General features: G+C 54.9%; 2 protein-coding genes across 5 annotated transcripts in view; one reads left to right on the top strand and one right to left on the bottom strand.

The window, feature by feature from the left end:
- The window catches only part of R3HDM2 (R3H domain containing 2), a 46,041-nt gene extending 30,407 nt beyond the window's left edge, over positions 1 to 15,634 (bottom strand). The window contains exon 1 of one of the 4 annotated variants that reach the window (XM_033083167.1): positions 15,614 to 15,634. The gene's annotated coding sequence lies outside the window, so the exon portion shown is untranslated. Of the gene's footprint in view, positions 1 to 4,619; positions 4,933 to 15,613 lie in introns of those variants that run through there. The other 3 variants (XM_033083168.2, XM_033083169.2, XM_033083166.2) reach the window with 3 other exon arrangements.
- Positions 15,635 to 16,806: 1,172 nt separating this feature from the next.
- Positions 16,807 to 19,324, top strand: LOC117009042 (inhibin beta C chain-like). The gene is given in 4 exon segments (XM_033083223.1): positions 16,807 to 16,839; positions 16,841 to 17,009; positions 17,012 to 17,407; positions 18,582 to 19,324. Coding segments are annotated over 4 exon segments (1,341 nt in total).
- The last annotated feature ends 1,053 nt before the right edge of the window (positions 19,325 to 20,377 follow it).

The raw sequence follows: 20,377 nt of genomic DNA on the forward strand, positions 1-20,377 counted from the left end.
GCCCCAAGGCTGCCAGAGCTCCAGGAGTGTTTGAACCACACTCTCAGGAACAGAGTGGGATTGTTGGGGTGTCCTGTGCAAGGCTGGCAGTTGGACTCAGTGATCCTTGGGGTCCCTTGCAAATCAGGATATTCCAGGCGGGCTTCACCTTCCCAGCACCTGCCCAAGCCATGACCAGAGAAACCAGTGCCAGTGCTGCAGCCTTCCCAAAACTGGCTTCCAAAATAATAATCCTGCCTCCCGTCCCTCCATTTCCCTGGGATCACAACCAGCTGTGGTTTGGCTTTCCCAGACTCCTCAGGAAACTCAGCAGGGACACTCAGCAGGGCAATGTCCCTGCCAGGGGTCCTTCCCAGCACCTGCCCAAGCCATGACCAGAGAAACCAGTGCCAGTGCTGCAGCATTCCCAAAACTGGCTTCCAAAACAAGAATCCTGCCTCCCTTCCCTCCATTTCCCTGTGGTTTGGTTTTCCCAGACTCCTCAGGACACTCAGCAGGGCCATGTCCCTGCCAGGGGTCCTTCCCAGCACCTGCCCAAGCCATGGTCAGAGGAACCAGTGCCAGTACTTCCAAAACAAGCTCCTGCCTCCTGTCCCTCCATTTCCCTGGGTTCACAACCAGTTGTGGTTTGGCTTTCCCAGACTCACTCCTTGGGATACTCCTCAGGACTCTCAGCAGGGCCATGTCCCTGTCAGGGGTCCTTCCCAGCCATGACCAAAGGAACCACTGCCAGTGCTGCAGCATTCCCAAAACAAGAATCCTGCCTCCCTTCCCTCCATTTCCCTGGGTTCACAACCAGCTGTGGTTTGGCTTTCCCAGACTCACTCCTTGGGACACTCCTCAGGACACTCAGCAGGGCCATGTCCCTGCCAGGGGTCCTTCCCAGCCATGACCAGAGGAAGCAGTGCCAGTACTGCAGCATTCCCAAAACAAGAATCCTGCCTCCCTTCCCTCCATTTCCCTGTGGTTTGGCTTTCCCAGACTCACTCCTCAGGACACTCCTCAGGGCCATGTCCCTGCACTCCCTGCCCCCTCCCAGCCCGAATCACCCCACGATTTCCCCAGCACCCAGCATCCCCCCGTGCCCACTTTGGGGGGCAGCAGCACCCACCACCCACCAGCGCCCTCCCGCTGGGTACCAGGGATGCTCTTGGCGTTCAATTCGCTGATTGGCTGCCCGGCAGCCAATGGGAAGCCGAGCTCCATGGCAACGGGGCTTTGTTGCCAGGAGCAACAGGGCGGGGGTGACTCAGGTCCCCCCTCCCCAGCTCCAGGCTGCGGAAAAGGCTCAGCACAGGGAACAGGGGGGTGGGGAGGGGGCTGCCAGCCCAGCCATGAAGCCCCCTCAGGTTCTCTCCACACCCAGGGATTGTCCCAGTGGCTCCTCCTGGTTCAACAAGAGGTTGGGATGGGTTTGTTGATGTGTTAAAAGTTCCTGAAATAGCTCCAATCCTGGGGTTTGTTCAGGTAAAACATCACTGCTACTGCCTGGGGCTGCTCCAGCTGTGGGTTCAGCTGGAATTCCAACAGATAAAGAGATTTTGGAGTGAGTTAATTCCCCTCCTGCTCTCACTGGTTCAGTGAGAAACCCCAAAATCAGCAACACTCAAGCTCCAAAGCCACCTCTCTGGATTCTCTCCTTATTCCCAATTATCAGTTGGAGAGGGGTTGAGTTCCTCCCTCCCTTCCAGCTCCACAAAAACTCAGCAAGATTCCCCCCAGGAGGTCAGACAGTTCTGCCTGCACAGTCCCTGTGCTTAGTCATTGCTTTAAATCCTAATCTCCACCCCCACATGACATCAAATTCTGAAATTATGATGCAGAGGGAAGGCTTTGACTCCAGGTGAAAAGAGGGGAAATAACCTTATATGAACAAGGAGACAGGAAATGCAGGAGAGTCAAAGTGAATTGTGGAGAATCAGGAGGTTTCCTTGTGAGAAAAAAAAAACCTCAAAGCACAACATCATTTCAGGAGAATAAAATATTCTGAGATTTTGTTACCTCCCTCCACCAAGGCAAGGACTAAACTCAGGAGAGTCAACTTGTGTCACAAGCTGTCAACTTGTTCTCACTCTATTCCAGGAGTGTGACCAGAACTGCCAAAATAATTTCCATGTGATACCCAGGAATCACATAAATGTGGGGAAAAGTTTTATAAACATCAATATTTCTTCTTTTAGAAAGAATTTTTTTTTTCCTGTGAGGGTGGGGAGGCCCTGGCACAGGTGAGGATCCCTGGAAGTGCCCAAGGCCAGGTTGGAACAACCTGGTTTAGTGAAAGGTGTCCCTCAAGGGCAAGAGGGTGAAACAAGATGAGCTTTAAGGTCCTTTCCCACCCAAACCATTCCATAATTCCATTTTCAGATCTTTTCTTTCATTTTCCTCCCCTTTCAAGGCCTCTCATGTCCCACCTGGGCACACCTGAGCCACAGCCCCAACTGTTCTCTGCTGCTCTCCAGCACTTCTGGGTACAAAAATCTCTTAAATATTCTGACCTGGATGAGAAAACTTTGCTTAAATCTATTTCCATGTGTGGAAAAGGAAACACAGAGAATTCCTGTTATAATTATCCTGTCCCACATCTCCCAGACACTGACAGGTTAACACTGGGAGAAAGGAACTAACTGAACAACACCCCAAGAGTTCAGTGGTCCTAAGGAACATTTCAATAAGGAAAGTGGAATTAAATTTTAATTCCAAGTTTTAATTCCAAGCCTGGAGCTCCCAGCACCAAGGGCCCAGCTCTTCCCTCAGGTAGGAAAAGGGACAGCTCTGGTTTGATGTCAGAAAGAAAGGAACCAGTGATCCTGCTGCTCTCTTTTCCTTTGATTTCTGGGAGCTGCTTTAGGATGAGCAATAACCTTCTCACCCCCTCCTTTCCAAAATCTGGGGGAGGAAAGAACCCAGAAAAACCCCAATCCCAAAGCAGCCCAAAAGTGAAGGACCATCAGTGGCACAGCCCTGGAGAACCAAAAGGGTTTCCTGGAGAAGGAAGAGCTGCTCCCAATGCACACTCAAGGCTTGTGGACAGTTCCTGAGGGTTCCTGGGCAGAATTATGGCACAGAGGAAAGAAATGCAGGCTGAGAATCCCCTGTCAGAGCTCCCTGCTCCATTTCACACCACTTCCCACTTGCTCATCACGAGCTATTCCTGTATCCATCCCAAGAGCAGGGAACTGCTCCGGTGACGTCAAAGCAGTTTCCCAGCAACAATTAATGAGGGCTGTCCACCACAGGGGTTTCCTGAAAAGCAAGGAATTATCCACCTACTTCCCACAGTGTCAGGATGCAATAGGACAGCACTGAGCTGGGATTTCTGTTAACCCTTCCATGGTTCAGCAAAAATCTTTCTTTCTTTTTTATTTTTTTTTCAGAGAATTCCTTTCACCCATCCATGCTTGGAGGTACCAAGCATGAAAATATGGAAAACTCCTCTCTGCTGGCACCTGCTCCTGTGCTGAGCCTGTGCCAGGCAGCAGTGATGCAGGAGCATTAAAAATCCAGATGAGGGAACAAGGAATTCCCTCACCTTCCCCAGCTGAGCTGCTTGGCAAAGCACATCCCCAAACTTTGTTTAAGCATCCCAGCTCCCAGAAAACTGCCATGGGAGAAAGGCAAAAGGCAGGAATGTCATCTGGATCCCTCCTCCTGCTTTTCCCTATGCTGGCAGAGGACACAGAGCCATTCATCACATGGCAGACACTGGGTGTTCTCCAGGTAGGACCCAGAAATGGATTTGAACATAGAAAAAAAATGGGGAAATAATGATTAAAAAAACCCCTCAACTTTATTTGTTGCCTGGCAGCAGAAGTTGGGATTGAGTGTGAAGTCTGAGGAGCAGGTAGAGAGATCCTGAGATCTCAAAGTACAATAAACACATCTCAAAAAAAAAAAAAAGCTATCAGCACTAAATCTGGAAGGAAGAGCGCAGAATTTTTAAGTGTTAGACAAAACCGGACCATGGATATGTGTGAGGAGGGGGAAAAGTCAATCCAACCTCCTGATTCCACTAAACCCAACTCACTGAGGGTTTAAATTAATTTTTAAATGGGGTTAATGTCTCAGAGAACACAAGCACCATCCTACAGAACACCAAACTGCATAAGCCACCCCCAAAACGTCACATGGCACCAAGCCAACCGAGCAGCCAACATTCCCCATCAACTAGCCAGCTCCAAACAAATAAATCCATGAAAAAAATAACCCAGCTAAAGAGTTGGGAAGGTTGGAAAAGAGCAGGAAGTAGCCAGGAGGAAGCTGCAGAGCACAAGGAGATTCCATGATGCTGTCAGGGGAACTCCTTAATGACATGGCAGAGCTCAGGATGCCGGCCGGGGATTCCCTCTCTCCGTAGGCAGCACAAAAGGAGGGAGAGGAGAGCTCAGCTCGCACTCCCAAGTCCTGACTGGGATCCCACAGCCTAAATATTCATTCAAATTAGCAGAAATCCTGGCATTTACCAACAGGAGAGGGACACTGCCAGGTCCCCATCCCTGAAATATTCGCCCACATTTACGCTGCATTTTGCTTCAAGGAGGGGAAATAAAAAGTCTTGATCAATCTTTCTTTTCTCAAACCCCAAATAATTAAAACCTCATTCTAAAAAGAAATCAACTCACCGTGGTGGTTGTGCACTCTGAGCACGTCAGCTGTTTCCTGATTTCAAGGGAGACTCCATGGCCACGAGCAGCTCAGGAGGAATTGTGCCAGGATAATCTCGCTCCCGGGAAGCCCCCGCCAGCTCTCCCCAATCAAAAAAAAAAAAAAATCAAAAAAATCAAAAAACCTCGCGATCCTTGCGGCTGCTCCGGCGAGCTCGGGGCTCTGACAAGCAGCAGAGCAGATCCCAGCTGTTCCCAGGGATGTCAGCACAGCTCTGCCAATAACCACATCCACACCCCCCTCCTGCTCTCTCCTGCAAATCTTCAATGGAGCTGCCTCCGCGCCGTTAAAGACGCAGCATCCGTCCCCTGCCAGCCCTGCAGCCGCACAGAAAGGACCTGGGGGTGCTGCTGGAGATGAGCCTGAGCGTGTCCTGCCAGCCAGGAGGGTCACCAGGTGCTGGGGACATCAGGTGCAGCATCACTGGACAGTGAGGGAGGGGATTGTCCCTCCAGCCCTGTGAGCAGCTTGGGTACCACAATGTGAAAAAGGTTAAAAGAGCTTTCAAAGGAGGGACAGGAATGGGGGAAGGTCTGGAGGAGCTGCACAAGGAGCAGCTGAGGGCACTGGAGGAGACTGAGGGGAGATTCCTCAGGGACTGCAGCTTTAATCTCTGCTCTCTCTGACCAGGGTCAGGAGCACATCCACATCCCATGGATGGAAAATGGGAGAGAAATAAATTAAGAGGGATAGGAAGACAACATTTCACTTGTTTAAATTTGCCCCAGGAAGGATTTTTCCACCCTGGACTGGCAATTCTGCAGGCACAGAGGTCACAATGAAGTCTCCTCTCCACGTCCCATGATGGAAAACAGGAGAGAAAGGAATTAAAAGGGACAAGAAGACAACATTTCACTTGTTTAAGTTTGCCCCAGGAAGGGTTTTTCCACCCTAGACCTGGTGATTCTGCAGGCACAGAGGTCACAATGAAGTCTCCTCTCCACATGCCACGGATGGAAAATGAGAGAAAGGAATTATGAGGGCAGTGCTATTGCAGTGCTGTCAAAGGTTTTGATCAATCCACACCTTGGAATGTAAAGGCTCCAAGATTTTCTCATTCCAGGGAATGGTTGGAGCTGTGTCAGGTTGGAGATCAGTGAGAAGTTCTCCTCCCAGAGGGTGCTGGGCACTGCCCAGGCTCCCCAGGGAATGGGGACAGCCCCAAGAGCTCCAGGAGCCTTTGGACACTGCTCCAGGGATGCCCAGGGTGAGATTTTGGGGTGTCTGTGCAGAACCAGAAGTTGGCAACAATGATCCTTCAGGATTCCTTCCAACTCAGAATATTCCATGATTCCATAAAAAAAGGGACAGCAGATACTGCCCAAGTCACCAGCAGCCTCCAGAAGGATTCACATGCATGGAAAACACCCAGCAAAACCCCTCCCACCTGCCCAGGTAGGGCACAGCCAGCCTTGCTCCACTCCTGCATAACTTTTCTGAGGGGTTGCTTTGTTAATGGTTTCATTTCCATTCAGTTATTTATTTTTCTTGCTCCTTTATTGGTGATTAAACATGGAGAGACAGAAAACAAGAAATGCAAACGGCCCCAGAGAAGTTTGAAACCTTTCACTTGTTTAAATTTGCCACAGAGAGGGTTTTTCCACCCCAGAACTGGCAATTCTGCAGGCACAGAGGTCACATCCTCTCCACATCCCATGGATGGAAAATGGGAGAGAAAGGAATTGTGAGAGATAAGAGACAAAAGTCACCTGCAATGCTGTTGCAATGCTGTCAAAGGTTTTGATCAATCCACACCTTGGGGTGCAAAGGCTCCAAGGGTGTGGTTCAAGGTTTTTCCATCAAAAGGTGCAAGGGAGACAGATCCAAAGGATCCAAGTTCCTCCCATGTGGGCCACTTCAAGTTTGTATCCTCTCAGTTCTGCAGAGAACTTGGACAATGCAGGTACCTGGACAAGAAACCAAACTGTGACCTCACAGGCCCTGAGAGAAATGGGCACCACTGGCTGAGCAGGGGGAGGATGAGGGGCTCAGCTGAGCTCAGCCTAAGGAGCATGAGGGGCTCAGCTGAGCTCAGCCTAAGGTCAATGAGGGACTTCAGCTGAGCCCCTCATGTTCCTTAGGCTGGGCTCAGCTGAGTTCAGACTAAGAAGGACGAGGGGCCCAGCTGAGCTCAGGGTGAAGAGGATGAGGGGCCTCAGCTGAGCTCAGCCTAAGGAGGATGAGGGGCTCAGCTGAGCTCAGTCTGAGGAGGATGAGGGGCTCAGCTGAGCTCAGTCTGAGGAGGATGAGGGGCTCAGATGAGCTCAGCCTAAGGAGGATGAAGGGGTTCAGCTGAGCTCAGACTAAGGAGGATGAAGGGGCTCAGATGAGTTCAGCCTAAGGAGGATGAAGGGGCTCAGATGAGTTCAGACTAAGGAGGATGAGGGGCCTAGCTGAGCTCAGACTGAGGAAGATGAGGGGCTCAGCTGAGCTCAGCCTAAGGAGGATGAAGGGGCTCAGCTGAGCTCAGCCTAAGGAGGATGAGGGGCCTCAGATGAGTTCAGACTAAGGAGGATGAGGGGCTCAGCTAAGCAGAATCTGAGGAGGACCCAGGGCCCATCTGAGCTCAGACTAAGAAGGACAAGGGGCTCAGCTGAGCTCAGACTAAGGAGGATGAGGGGGTCAGCTGAGCTCAGACTAAGGAGGATGAGGGGCTCAGCTGAGCTCAGACTAAGGAGGATGAGGGGCTCAGCTGAGCTCAGGTTCTGCTGCTGCACTGGAGCTCCAGAGGCAGCGCCTGCAGCTGCAGCAGCCCCGGGGTTGCTCAGCAGGAGCTGGGCTGGAGCTGTGCTCAGAGTGACTCCCTGTGGCAGCAGGATCCAACAGCTCAGGCCCAGCTTTTACCCCTTGTTAATCCACCTCTTTGGGGGCTGGTTATTCCTGGCCCCCAGGAATAGACCCCTGCAGTGTGAAACCTGGAGTTCTGAGCTCTGAAGCAGCTCCAGGAGATATTTTCCAAGTGAAGAAGTGAAAGAAAGAAGCAGAGGAAGCATTCCCAGGGCAAGGATCACTGCTCCACACAGAGCCTTCAAATTCCCCCAAAGCCACAGGTTTATTTTGCTAAGGAGCATCAGAGGCAGCCTCAGCATCTTGAGGGATGGGTGCTGGAGCCCTGCAGTGGCTGTGCAAGGAGAAAACTCTGAATGCTGCTCTCCTCCCTGTTTTCAAGGAACATCCCATCAGCTGCACACCCTCTGTCTGCAGCTAAAGCAGGAAGAAAAGCAGCTCTGTGCCTGCAGACCTGACCTCTGGCATTTGGGCAGGTGAATCAGCAGATTTGGGAAAGGGAGAACCTCCAGCCCCAGGACATGAGCACCTGCCCCAGACAGCACAGGTGCAGCCTCCTGCAGGCTCATCCAGCTCTTCCTGTCCATCACTGCCAGCAGCTTCATCCTCATGGAGCACACTGAGAGAGGATTTCCTGAGCTGCATCCCTCTCCTACATGAGAGACAGCAAATCCTGGCTGAAAGGATGAGGAGGAAGAGGATGAAGAATGACTCAGCCCCAGCAGCCTGGACAAAGCCCCATGGAGCAGCTCCTGCCTCTCAAACTGAGAGCCCTCAGCTCTGGAATCGCAGCCACTCGGTGAAACTGGGTCAGGGAAAGCGAGGACGATGCAGCAGTTCCAGGTATTGCCAGTGCTCCTGGCTGGCAGGGAAGCTGCCAGTGCCCTACACTCACAGGAAACAAAGGGAAAAGCAAGGAGACATTCCCTCCTTCCCTGGCAGACAGGCAGGGATGAGCCCAGGCTCTGTCTGCCAGCCCAGCTCCCATGGAGAGCAGAAATGGCAATTAGGAAATGGTTAATTCCACTGGAAGAGGGAAAAGTCGGGATTTGTGACATTAAACCAGGCCCCACCAGCAGCCAGGATTGGGATCTCCCAGAGGCAGAGAGTGGCTGGAAAGGGAGAAGAGCTTTGCATCCCAGAGCAGAGAAAAAGGGGGAGAAGGAGACACAAAAGGGGAAAGCCCCAAATCTGGCACAGCCTCAGCCCCCACAGCAGCATGGGAACAAGGGAGAGGAAAATCCTCAAGGAGCTGGATCTGATATCCTTAGGGATGGAGCTGCCCTTGCTCAGGATCCAATTAATGACTGGGATGCACAGGTAGAACCAAGCTCCAGACAGCAGCTGCTTCCAAGGACACGAGGAGCACACAGACTGCAGGGAGGAGCTGGAGATGGAGAGGCTGCCTGCTGTGACTCAGTGTCAGGTGCTGCCAGGTACCTGCCAGCCTCTGAGCACAGGGATCAGCCAGGACACACAACACTCAGACAGACCCCACAGAGCCACACAGACCTTCAAGGACCTTCCCATGCCCACACTCTGATTGTGTTTTCCTCAGCACGTGCACTGAGGTGACGGTTCCAGGGCTGGGAGCATTCTCCAGGCAGCACAAAGAATTTTAATTCCACTTTTTATTTTAAAAAGGGCCTTTCCATTCAAGCCTGCCTCAGCTGTGGATTCATTAGCACAGCAACCACTGCCTGGCTGTCTGTCCTAGCATCAAACACCTGCAGATGTGACCCCTGGACACCTCCAGCCCCTCTCCAAGCCAGACCCAGCATGGTTTGACATGAACCAAATCTGTCAATGGCTCAAGACAGACACGTGGGCAGCAGCGAGCAGGGAAAACGTAGCACGCTCCATTCAGCTCCAATCCCTGATAAATAATTCAGGAAGAGAAATGCCGCAATACAGAGCCCAGCAAGATTTAAAAATAGACCATGCACAGCTCCAGAGGAATGGAGGGAAGCAGAGGGGTGGCAGGAATGGGAGCACCAGGGGTGCCAGCAGCCTGGGATTGTTCCACACCCCCACTCCAGCACAGGTTCCCTTTTAACTGGGAATTTAACCCAATTATTGTTAAAACAGCAGCAGCATTCCAGGCTGGATCCTGTCCTGGATCAGAGCCTGGAAAGGAGGCAAAATCCCAAAAATCAAGCCCCAGCAGGAAGGATAAAGGTGGGTACTACCCCAAATCCAGCTTCCAGCAACCCAGGCACTTCCATTCATCACCCAGAACATCACAACTACCCCAAATTATATCTAAATATAGATAATATACAAAAACATATAAATACACATACAGCTATCAAAACCATTCAAATATCATCACACAAACACCACTCCCAGTCAGGCAACAAGCAGAAAATTGTTGTCTCAGGATTCCATCACCATTCCTAAAAAAACCCCAAACCAACCCAACTTTGTGCTACCCTAAAATATCCAACTCTCTGAACAGTGTAGGTGTCACCTGTATTTTTGTGGTGGGAATTAAAACACAGAAAGGATGTGGGAAGATCATTACCAGCTCCTTCCACCTGTACCAAACCCTTCTCATTCCCTATTAATTATTAATTAGCTTCAGTCAAAGGTACAGCCCCTTTATCCCAGTTTGCCACTGGGATGCTCTAAAGGAAAAAATGGGCTTTCCAGGTTTTGCAGGAATACTTTGCCAGATGGCTGCGTTCTCCCCTCCTCTCTCAGCTTCAAAAATAGCTCCAGAAAGACACAGATTTTTTCCCTGCTTCCTCGTGAGCAATGATCCCAGCTTCCCAAGGACTTGTGAGATGGGAAACTGCCATTAAGAAGAAAATACAGAGTGAGCTTTTATAAGGAAAAATAAAATTTTATCATGTGCAGGTAATTAAAAACCGGATAACTCTGGACTTAGAGGCTGTCCAGAAATATTTTGGAGTTTTCCCAACAAACATGAAAATAAGTACAGGGTAGACATGGCAGCAATTACTGTGAGGAGATTCTGACAGGACACCAAAACTCCCAAAAAAGCTGCTGGTCAGTGAGGAGATGGAGGAGAAGCTCCCAACGCTCCCACTAGTGGCAAGACAAGACTCCTGCAATCCAGAATCCAAATAAAATCCATCCCCAGACTGCTCAGAACCTGAGAATACCCAAAAGGATGACAGGGAGCTGCAATGAGATGAGCATTAAGGTCCCTCCCAAACCAAAAAATCCTGGGATTCCAAAATTCCCTGGTAAAAGGGAGTTGCTCTCACCAGCCCTGCAATTCTGCTGCTGAATTCCCAGTCACATCCCAGAGGGAATTTAGGATTTTTCCTTGTTCTGGGAAGCTCTGTGCTCTCAGGATCATGCCTTGAACACCCTCAGTGTGAGGGGTTCATGTCCATCCAGGCAGTGCCAAGGAAAACAACTCCCATAAATTCCATGTTCCTGTCTGAAACCAAGCTGGGGGAGAGCTGGGAAAAAAAAAAAACACCAAAATTTTGGGATAGAGATATATTTAAATGGAGAGCAGGCTGAGGCTGGAGAAGCCAAGCCAGTCACAAACACCTCAGCATTCCCCACATTCAGGATCTTCTTTTCTCCTTGCTCCTCATCCATCCAGGGTCAAATCCCAACAGGATTGGGCTCAAAGCTCCTGGTCCTTTGAACACAGGGAAGCAAGCAGCACAAAATCCCATTTTTTCATGGAATTTCCTGCCTGAAGCCTCCCCAAGAGAGGTCAGCTTCCAGGATAACACCTTCCCAAACAAAGTGGATTTTGTGTCTAAACTCAGCTCAGGAGAAATGAATTCCTCAAAGAAAAAAATATGTCAAAGCAAGAGGAAAAATTTAAAAACTTCATTAAAAAAACCTTAATGGAGCTGCTGTGATGAGTGGGCTGGGCCTGCCCACACTCAATCATCCCCGAAATTCTCCGGGAAGCAGCGGTGACTCAGCCTGCGGCACACAGACAGCTCGTGCTCCTGGATGCCAATGGAGGAATTCCTGACCAGGAACCCCTGGAGCCACAGCCCCAAAAAATCCTGGAGCTGATGGGCACGAGGGAGACCCCAAGCTGTGCCCACACCCCTCACCTGCACTGCTGGGATGGCTCCCAGCTCAGGGCGTTCAAGGGAAGGTGCATGGAAAGATGGAGGAGGGGAGGAAAACTCAGCCAGGTCCTTGAATTCAACAAGTGTTGGGTCCTGTATTTGGGTCACAACAACCCCTTGGAATGCTCCAGGCTGGGGGAAGAGAGGTGGCAAAGCTGGGAAAGGCCCTGGGGGTGCTGGTGCCAGTGGCTGCAGCAAGCCCAGGTGGTACCTGGGCTGTCCCTGGGGCAGGGATTGTCCCTCAAGGCTGGGATTGTCCCCCAGGGCAGGGACTGTCCCCCAAGGATGGGATTGTCCCTCGAGGCTGGAATTGTCTCTCAAGGCTGGAATTGTCTCTCAAGGCTGGAATTGTCCCCCAAGGCTGGGGTTGTCCCCAGGGCAGGGACTGTCCCCCAAGGATGGGATTGTCCCTCGAGGCTGGAATTGTCTCTCAAGGCTGGAATTGTCCCCCAAGGCTGGGGCTGTCCCCAGGGCAGGGACTGTCCCCCAAGGATGGGATTGTCCCTCGAGGCTGGAATTGTCCCCCAGGGCAGGGATTGTCCCCCAGGGCAGGGACTGTCCCTCAAGGATGGGATTGTCCCCCTGTCCTGGCACTACTGAGGCCCCTCCAGTGCTGGGTCCAGTTCTGGGCCCTCAGAGCTACAGAGACACTGAGGGGCTGGGGAAAGGCTGGAGCAGCAGCAGAAGGGTCTGGAGAAGCCCTGAGGGAGCTGGAAAGGGGCTCAGCCTGGAGAAAAGGAGGCTCAGAGGGACCTTTTCACCCCACAACTCCCTGATGGGAGAGCAGGGCTGGGTGGGGTCGGGCTCTGCTCCCAGGGACAGCAGGATGAGAGAAACGGCCCCAAATTCCACCAGGAGAGGCTCAGGATGGACATCAGGAGGGATTTGTTCATAGAAAGGGTGGTCAAGCACTGTCAGGTTGTCAAGCACCATCAGGTCTGCCACTTGTTCCACAGAACTGTGGAATCACTGATGTTGGAAAAGCCCTGCAGGACCAAAAGTCCAAGCTGTGACTGATCCCAACCAGAGCCATGAGCACCACGTTCAGCCCTTCCTTGGCCACCTCCAGGGATGGGCACTCCAACCTCTCTGGGCAACCCCTGCCAATCCCTGACCACCCTTTCCATGGAAAAATTCCTCCTGATGTCCAGCACAAACCTCCCCAGGTGCAACTTGAGGTTGTTTCCCCTTGTCCTGTCCCTGTTCCTTGGGAGCAGAGCCAGCCCCCACCTGCTGCACTCTCCTGTCAGGGAGTTGTGGAGAGGCAGAAGGTCCCTCCTGAACCTCCTTTTCTCCAGGCTGAGCCCCTACAGCTCCCTCAGAAGTTTTCCAGACCCTCCTCCTGCTGCTCCAGTCCTTCCCAGGCTCTTTTGTCCCTCTCCAGGCACCTGGAGGTCTCTGACCTCTCCAAGTCTTTACCAAACACCAACAGGCACTTCCAAAATCTATCTTTAAAAACAAGATTCAGACCAAGGCAGGAGTTGAATCCACCTGTCCCACACATTTGTTTCCTGCCAACATCCCCCTCCCTGCCAGGGCTGTCACAAACACAGAGACACCAACACCTCCTGCTGTTTATTCCCTTGGGCAATGAAACCACTGTGAGTTCTGCCCCTGCAGCTATGGTGAGAGGCTCAGCATCATCTCAGTAGGCATTAAAGCATTTTAATGTGGATTTCAACCTCTGCTGGAGCCTTTGGATCCAGCCACAAATGGATATTTGGGAAGAATTTAAGGCAAGAAAAGCACCTTGGCACAGGAATGCAGGGGAAGCACCAGCAGCCCTGAATTTTGGCAAGATCAATTTAAGTTTCTCTTTAGCCAAAAAACAGCCCTCTGAGAAGTCTTCAAGATGCCAAGCTGTGCTACCTGCCTCTGGCTGCACCTCCTGCTCCAAATTACTTGGGCATAACTCCCTGAGTGACCCAAACCAGCTGCACTGGAGAGACTGAGGTGGGAGAAGAGCTCCCAAAACTGCTCTGAAAGTTTGGACCCAGACTCCTCTGTGGTGCCCCTGGGGCAGCCACCTCCTCCTTGAAAACAATTAAAAACCAATCAATTTATTCAAATGAGCGCTGATCTGGCTCTAATTTAATATTAAACAAGATAACAAGGTGAAGTGAATGAGGTGCAGATAGAGCAGGGCTGGGAGCAGTGATTTAGGCACCTTAAAGGGGTGATTTGGGCACCTTCCCCCCTCCAAAACCAGGGGTTTGGAATAGCAGCACTGCCACGACCTTAAATTTAGCAACACAAATGGCAGCACTGCTAAAAGGGGAACTCAATTCCAACGGGGGATCCGGTGTCACAGGCAGCACCAGGGAACAGCTGGAAGGAGGGACTGGCCCTGGATATTCTCCACTGCTCCCAGGCAGCACTGAGCCCCAGGGGCTGCTTCTCCCTTGGGAATTCATCCATCAGCACAGCAGCTTCCTTCCCATTCAGGTCAGATCAGCAGGCTCCTCTAATCAGGGAATCCTGCAATGGTTTGGGTTGGAAGAGATTTTAAAGCAAGTCCAGTTCCACCCCACCTTCCACCATCCCAGCTTCAACCAGGACTTGGACACGTCCAGGGATGTGGAATTCCTTCCAACCCCTCTTCCAGCCAGGGCAGACAACCAGGAACAAACAATTCCTGTGAGACTGAGCACTCCCCACTCCAGGAATCAGCAGAATCCCAAATCCTTAGTCCACAGTTTCCCAGGGATTACAGCTGTGTGGAATTCCCACTCTGGACCTGTTTTGCTGCACATTGGCCAAAAATCCACTTTGTTCTGCCCAAGACCTTTTTGTCAATACTGCAGAATGAGGAAAGTATTCCAGGAACAGAGCTCATGGAAAAGCTCGTGTGTCCCTGAGTTGAGTCACACCAGCATTAAGAGGATCCCTGCAGCAACAGGTCAGTGGGATTAGGCAGAGGTAAATCAGCTCCCAGGATTAGGAACCACCACAGGGAGATCTTGGATGAGGGGAGGGAGGTGGAGCCCACGCCAGGTTTGAGCCAGGACACCAAAGAGGAAGCCAGGAATTTTAAATTTCCCTAGAGCCAAACTGTTCAGGAATGAATAATGAGGATTCTGGTGATGCTCGTTCCCTCAACTCAGTAGCTCCATTAGAAGCTCAGAAGCAGAAACTTCTACCAGCACATTTCAAACAGACCTGAGGATGCTTTAATTAACACTTTAATTAACATTAACTCACCTATGACAACTCCTGCCAGCGGACAGAAGCAATTCTGACACTCAGCCCGAATTCCTACAGGTACCAAAAATAAAATCCCTGGGAAGATTTAAAGTTCCAGGGCTGGAAAGACCAAAAAAAAAACCTACCAAAATCACCTTTCCAAGTATCCCACCAGCACAGACCCTTCCAAACCAGCACCTTCCCACTTGTTGGGAGATCCCAGGACCGGGAATCACTTCCAGGAAAAGCATTTCAAAGCAAAGACAACGTCCATGAGGACACCAGAACACCGCAGGGCGCTTCCCAGCCCCGGGAAGGCCCCGGGCTCCTCTCCCACCTGTGGCTCTCGGTCTCCTCAGCTCCCTGCGAGCCGTGCCCGGGCTCTCAGCGGGATCAACCGAGTCCCCGGTGCCGGCAGCTCCAGCTGCACGTGCTCCGCCAACGTGCCCGGGAAAGCGGCTCCACGAGACCCGGGGCCTCGCCGGGAGCCGCACCGAGAGACCCCCGAGAGTGGAGGGGCAGGAGCAGGACCCCGGGAGGGGCAGGAGCCCGACCCCGGGAGGGGCAGGGCAGGAGCCCGACCCCGGGAGGGGCAGGGCTGGAGCCCGCACCGAGCGCTCCTCGAGAGGGGAGATCAGGAACCGACCCCCGAGAGGGGCAGCCCCGGGTTGGAGCTCGCACCGAGCGACCCCCGAGAGGGGAGATCAGGAACCGACCCTCGAGAGAAGCAGCCCCGAGCCAGGAGCCACCTCCGGGAGCGCCCCCGCGGGAGCAGCCCCGGGCCGCGCCACCCCCGCGGGGGAAGAACCGGGGACACCGCGGGAGGGTCTCCGCAGTGGCCGCCGTGCCCGGTGGATCGCGATCGCCCCGTGGCTCCCAGCCCTGCTCCCCGCCCCCGCCGCACTTACCGGGCCGCGCCGGGCCGGGCCCTGCGCCGCGGGGCCGCCGCCGCCACCCCGGGCCGGGCCGGGCCTGGGCCAGCGCAGGCCGCCCGGGCGGGGCGGCGGGGGGGGGCAGGACGGGGGAGGGGAGGGGAGGGTGGCCGGAACGGGGAAAAACGGGGAAAGAAACGGGGAAAAAAAAAAAGGGAAAGAGGAGGCGGCCCCTCCCCCGCGGCGTGCGCGCTGCGTCAACGCGCCGTGCGCGTTGCGTCATCATCCTGCGCCCGCGCGCCCCGTTGCTGCGGCAACCGGAGGGACGCCACGCGCCTGGGAAGGCGGGAGAGGCGTCGGGCGCCCCCTGGCGGAGCGGCGGGGGCGCCACAGCGCGCGGCAGCGACTTGTGGGGAAAGGGGCGGGGTTATGGCCAGGCCACGCCCATCTGTCGTGACCCCGCCCCCCGCGCGCGGGGTCTGGTTCGGTCCTTTCGGGGATCCCGCATCCCCCGGGATCCTCCATCCCCGAGGGTCTCAGATTCCCCAGAGGTCCTGCTTCCCCCGGGATCCTCCATCCCCGAGGGTCTCAGATTCCCCAGAGGTCCCACAGCCCCCAGGATCCTCCATCCCCGGGGGTCTCAAATTCCCCAGGGGTCCCACAGCCCCCAGGATCCTCCGTCCCCGGCGATCCCAAATTCCCCAGGGGTCCCACATCTCCCCAGGGTCCCTAATTCTCCAGAGGTCCCACATCTCCCACATAACAAGGATCCCACAGCCTCCAGGATCCTCCGTCCTCGGCAATCACAAATTCCCCAGGGATTCTCCACCCCCGGGAATCCCGCATCTCTAGAGATCCCTCATTCCCAGAGATGTCTCATCCCCCATGGATCCCCCATCCTCAAGGTTCCCTCATCCCTCCGGGAATCCCCATCCACCTGGGATTCCCTTCGAGTATCCCCCATTCCCCGGGATGTCTCATCCCCCGGAGATCCCTCATCGGTCGGGATCTCCTATCTCCAGGTATCGCCCTTCTCCAATGTCCCTTCGACCCCCCAGAATCCCACTTCTCTGAGGATGCCCGACCTCCAGAGATCCCCCCACCTTCGGGGATCCCACATCCCTCGGGGATCCCCCACCTCCGTGGTCCCAATACGCCCCGGGAGCCCCCACCACGTCTCTGCCCGTGCACGGCCGGGGTGGCACCGAGGTGGCACCGGGGTGGCCTCGATGTCCCCGCTCTGCGCCCCCCGAACTCCATCGGTCCCGGCTCCACCTTAACCGGAGCGGCCGCGCCGCGCTGCCCGCGCCCGGGCGGCTCCGCGGGGCGTTTATCTCTCCCGGGATCAGCCAATATTTGTGGCCACGTCAGGAGAACGAGCCCATCCTCGCCCCGTGCTCCCGCTCAGTCCAGTTCTGCCACCCTGCTCCGCTCCCTGCCTCATCGCATTCGGCTTCTCGGACGCTGCTGGGACTCCCACGCCACGGGAGATGATGGTCACCGTGGCTCTCCTCCTCCTGAGCCTCCTACGGATGGTGGCAGCCAAGGGTGGGTGGTGTCCGGCCTGCGGAGTGGCAGCGCTGGCCCCCGGAACGCAGCGGGACGCGCTCCTGGCTCTGGCCAAGCAGAGCATCCTGGCCAAGCTCCGCTTGCCAGCCAGGCCCAGCGTCCCCCAGCCCCCGTCCCGGGGGGCTCTGCTGACCGCGCTCCGCAGGATGCGAGCGCAGCGCTCGGACACGGCCGCCGCCACCCCGGGGATGCTCCGGGACAGCCCAGCCCGGCCTGGGATGGGGCTGCAGCAATACGAGATCCTGAGCTTTGCTGAGTCGGGTGCGTACGGATCCCATCCTGAGGCTGGGAAGGGAGGGAAGGGAGGTGGGAGGTGCGCGGCAGTGCCGGGATGGAGGGAACGCTGCTGCTGGAAGGCGTGAGAAGCTCCCGAACCTCCCAAGTGTATCCCAAGAGATGGGACGTGCTGGGGTGGGAGGGTGGCACAGAGTGCAGGTGTGCTGCTCTATCTTGTCACCTGTTGCCCACTTCTGCTGAACCCTCCCCCTTGTGCTGGAGGCTAAGGGTCAGGTGGCCACGTTTTCCCAAATTGGATTTTTAGCCTCGATTTCCTGTCAGCCCATAGCGTGTGGATGGAGCTCCACAGCCCACCGTGCCTCCAAAGCAGTGGGTGCCTCATTTCTCTCCAGAATCTGCTGCCTCTGAGAGGAGAGAACTTCCCAAAACACACTGAGGGCTCCTGAAAAACACCACTGGAGAAAGAGTTTCCCACTTGTCACAGACAACTTTCCTTTCCAGACTCACCACCCCATCCCACAGAGCATCCTGCACCCTCACTTTCCCAGACCAAATTCCTCGTGGTGAGGTGGGGAGGGGGAGTGGGTCTGCTCCCCTCGCTGGCCCCGTGTCCTCAAAGCCCTCTGGGAACAATGCTGCTCCGTGGCACATTGTGTTCCCACACTCCAGGACAATGGGGAGTTGTCTCCTGGCTTGGTGGAGCGTCGGCTGGAATCGAGCCAGGGGGTGAACCCAGGCTTGGAGCACGGGGAGGGGGTTGTGTCCTCACGGGCAGAGCTGTGCCAGGAGCCCTGAGTGCTCTCATGGCCCCATCAGACCTTTCCTGGCCAGGAGGAGCAGCAGTTCTGCAGCCAGGGAAGGAAGGAAGGCTCCAGGGAGACCTCAGAGCCCCTTCCAGTACCTACCTGGGCACCAAGAGAGCTGGAGAGGGACTTTGGACCAGGGCCTGGAGTGCCAGGACAAAGGGGAATGGCTTCACATTGGGAAAGAGGAGATTTAGATGAGATTTTGGGAACAAATTCCTCCCTGTAAGGGTGGACAGAGGTTGCCCAGAGAAGTTGCCCCATCCCTGGCAGTGTCCAAGGCCAGGCTGGACGAGGCTTGGAGTAACCTGGGATAGTGGAAGGTGTCCCTGCTCATGGCAAGGACAAGTTCACCCTTGCTTCACTCCTGACTCTGCTCTTGATTCTGTGCACAGGATCCTCCACTTCCCACAGCGTCCGCCTGCATTTCCGCTTCTCCCAGGAGGTGGCTGGGAGCACTGAGATCCTGCAGGCCACCCTCTACCTGTTCTGGGCAGCCCCTGGGCCTGGGGCACAACCTGTCACCGTCAGGCTCCTGCAGCCAGACCCAGCAGGGCCAAACATGACGGTGGCCAGCGAGACACGGCTGGAGGCGCAGAAATCCGGCTGGACCACGCTGGACATCGGAGCCGCCGTCCGGAGCCTCTTCAGACAAGAGACCCCACGGCTCACGGTGGAACTGGAGGTTCCAGAGGACTTGGGGTCCCCTCTCCCCTCTGACCAGGGTGATTCCCACTGGCCATTTGTGGTGGCCCAAGCCCAGGCCAGGACACCGCACCGCGTCCATCGGCGCGGCGTCGATTGCGGCGCGGACTCGCGGATGTGCTGCCGCCAGGAATTCTTTGTGGATTTCAAGGAGATCGGCTGGGAGGACTGGATCATCCAGCCGGAGGGCTACCACATGAATTACTGCTCGGGGTTGTGCCCAATGCACATGGCCGGCGTTCCCGGTCTGGCCGCCTCCTTCCACACCGCCGTCCTCAACCGCATCAAAGCTGCGAGCGCGGCGGCGTCCGTGGATTCCTGCTGCGTTCCCACCCAGCGCCGCCCCCTCTCACTGCTCTACTACGACCGGGACAGCAACATCGTCAAGACAGACATTCCTGATATGATTGTGGACTCCTGCGGCTGCACCTGAGCGGTGCTGGAGCGGGTGGGAGGGCAGGACACGGCGGGACAGAGCTGCCTGGCTCCTGGCTGGGAGGGGCTCTGCCGAGGGGGTTTCTCCTCCTGTGGGTGAAGCATCAAGGGTGATGCTGAATGTGCAAGTGCCCTCCTCTCTCACCTCCCAAAGGCTTTCCCCCTTTGGATCTGCCCATGGATTCCTCTCACAGCCCCTCAGTCTGCTCCTGATGGACTCCAGAGCCTTCTCCTGCTGGATGCTGCAGAGCTGGGATCAGGACAGTCCCGCTGTCATCCCAGCCCAAGGTCCTGGTGTGCCCTGGGTGCAGCTACATCATCACAGAACCCACCAGCGACCACCCTGGGCTGCTGGAGCTGCATGGGGTCACCCCTGTGGTCCCACTCAGCTGAGCAGAGAGAGGAAAGGGAAATCCATCCCAGTGGGAGGAATGTGTCTCCCTCTCCAAGCATCCCAGCTAGCTGGTGTTCAATAAAGACTCCCAGCCGTGCTGTGTGCACGTGTGTCCCCTGTCATTCACCAGCACATCCTCCAATGCTCCTGGGATGGCACGGGACGGACCCACTGAAAGCCCAGGGAGTGGGACTGGGCATCTCCACACTGCTCCCAAAAATCTCCCATGCTCTCTACCCCTCAGCTGCCTTTCCTCAGGGATGCAGAACGCCTAATTCATCCCAGGGCATAGCATGGGAACCCCTTGGACAGAAGTGATTTGCAATTCCCACCAGGAAAGGCACCATTCCTTGCTTGGGCCAAATTCCCCATTCCACCAAAACCACCTGAATTTGGCCATCCCTGTCCCAAACCAGGACAGAACTGAGAAACTCTTCTGCCTCTTGAAGTGGACGAACTTTGGGGCAGCCTCAGCACCCAACCCCCCTCACCCCCAGTTCCTCACTGCAGAGCATCCCCTCAGCTCAGCCCTGGCCCGCTGCCCCTCGCCAGCCTGGTGACACCGAAGGGACATGTCAGGGCCGTGAGAGCGGGGGGCAAAGGGCGGCTCCGACACATCTGCCCCGTTACGTAACACAGGGTTCCGGTTTCTCCACC

The sequence above is a fragment of the Catharus ustulatus genome, chromosome 31 (genome assembly GCF_009819885.2).
Source record: "Catharus ustulatus isolate bCatUst1 chromosome 31, bCatUst1.pri.v2, whole genome shotgun sequence".
Classification (NCBI taxonomy): domain Eukaryota; kingdom Metazoa; phylum Chordata; class Aves; order Passeriformes; family Turdidae; genus Catharus; species Catharus ustulatus.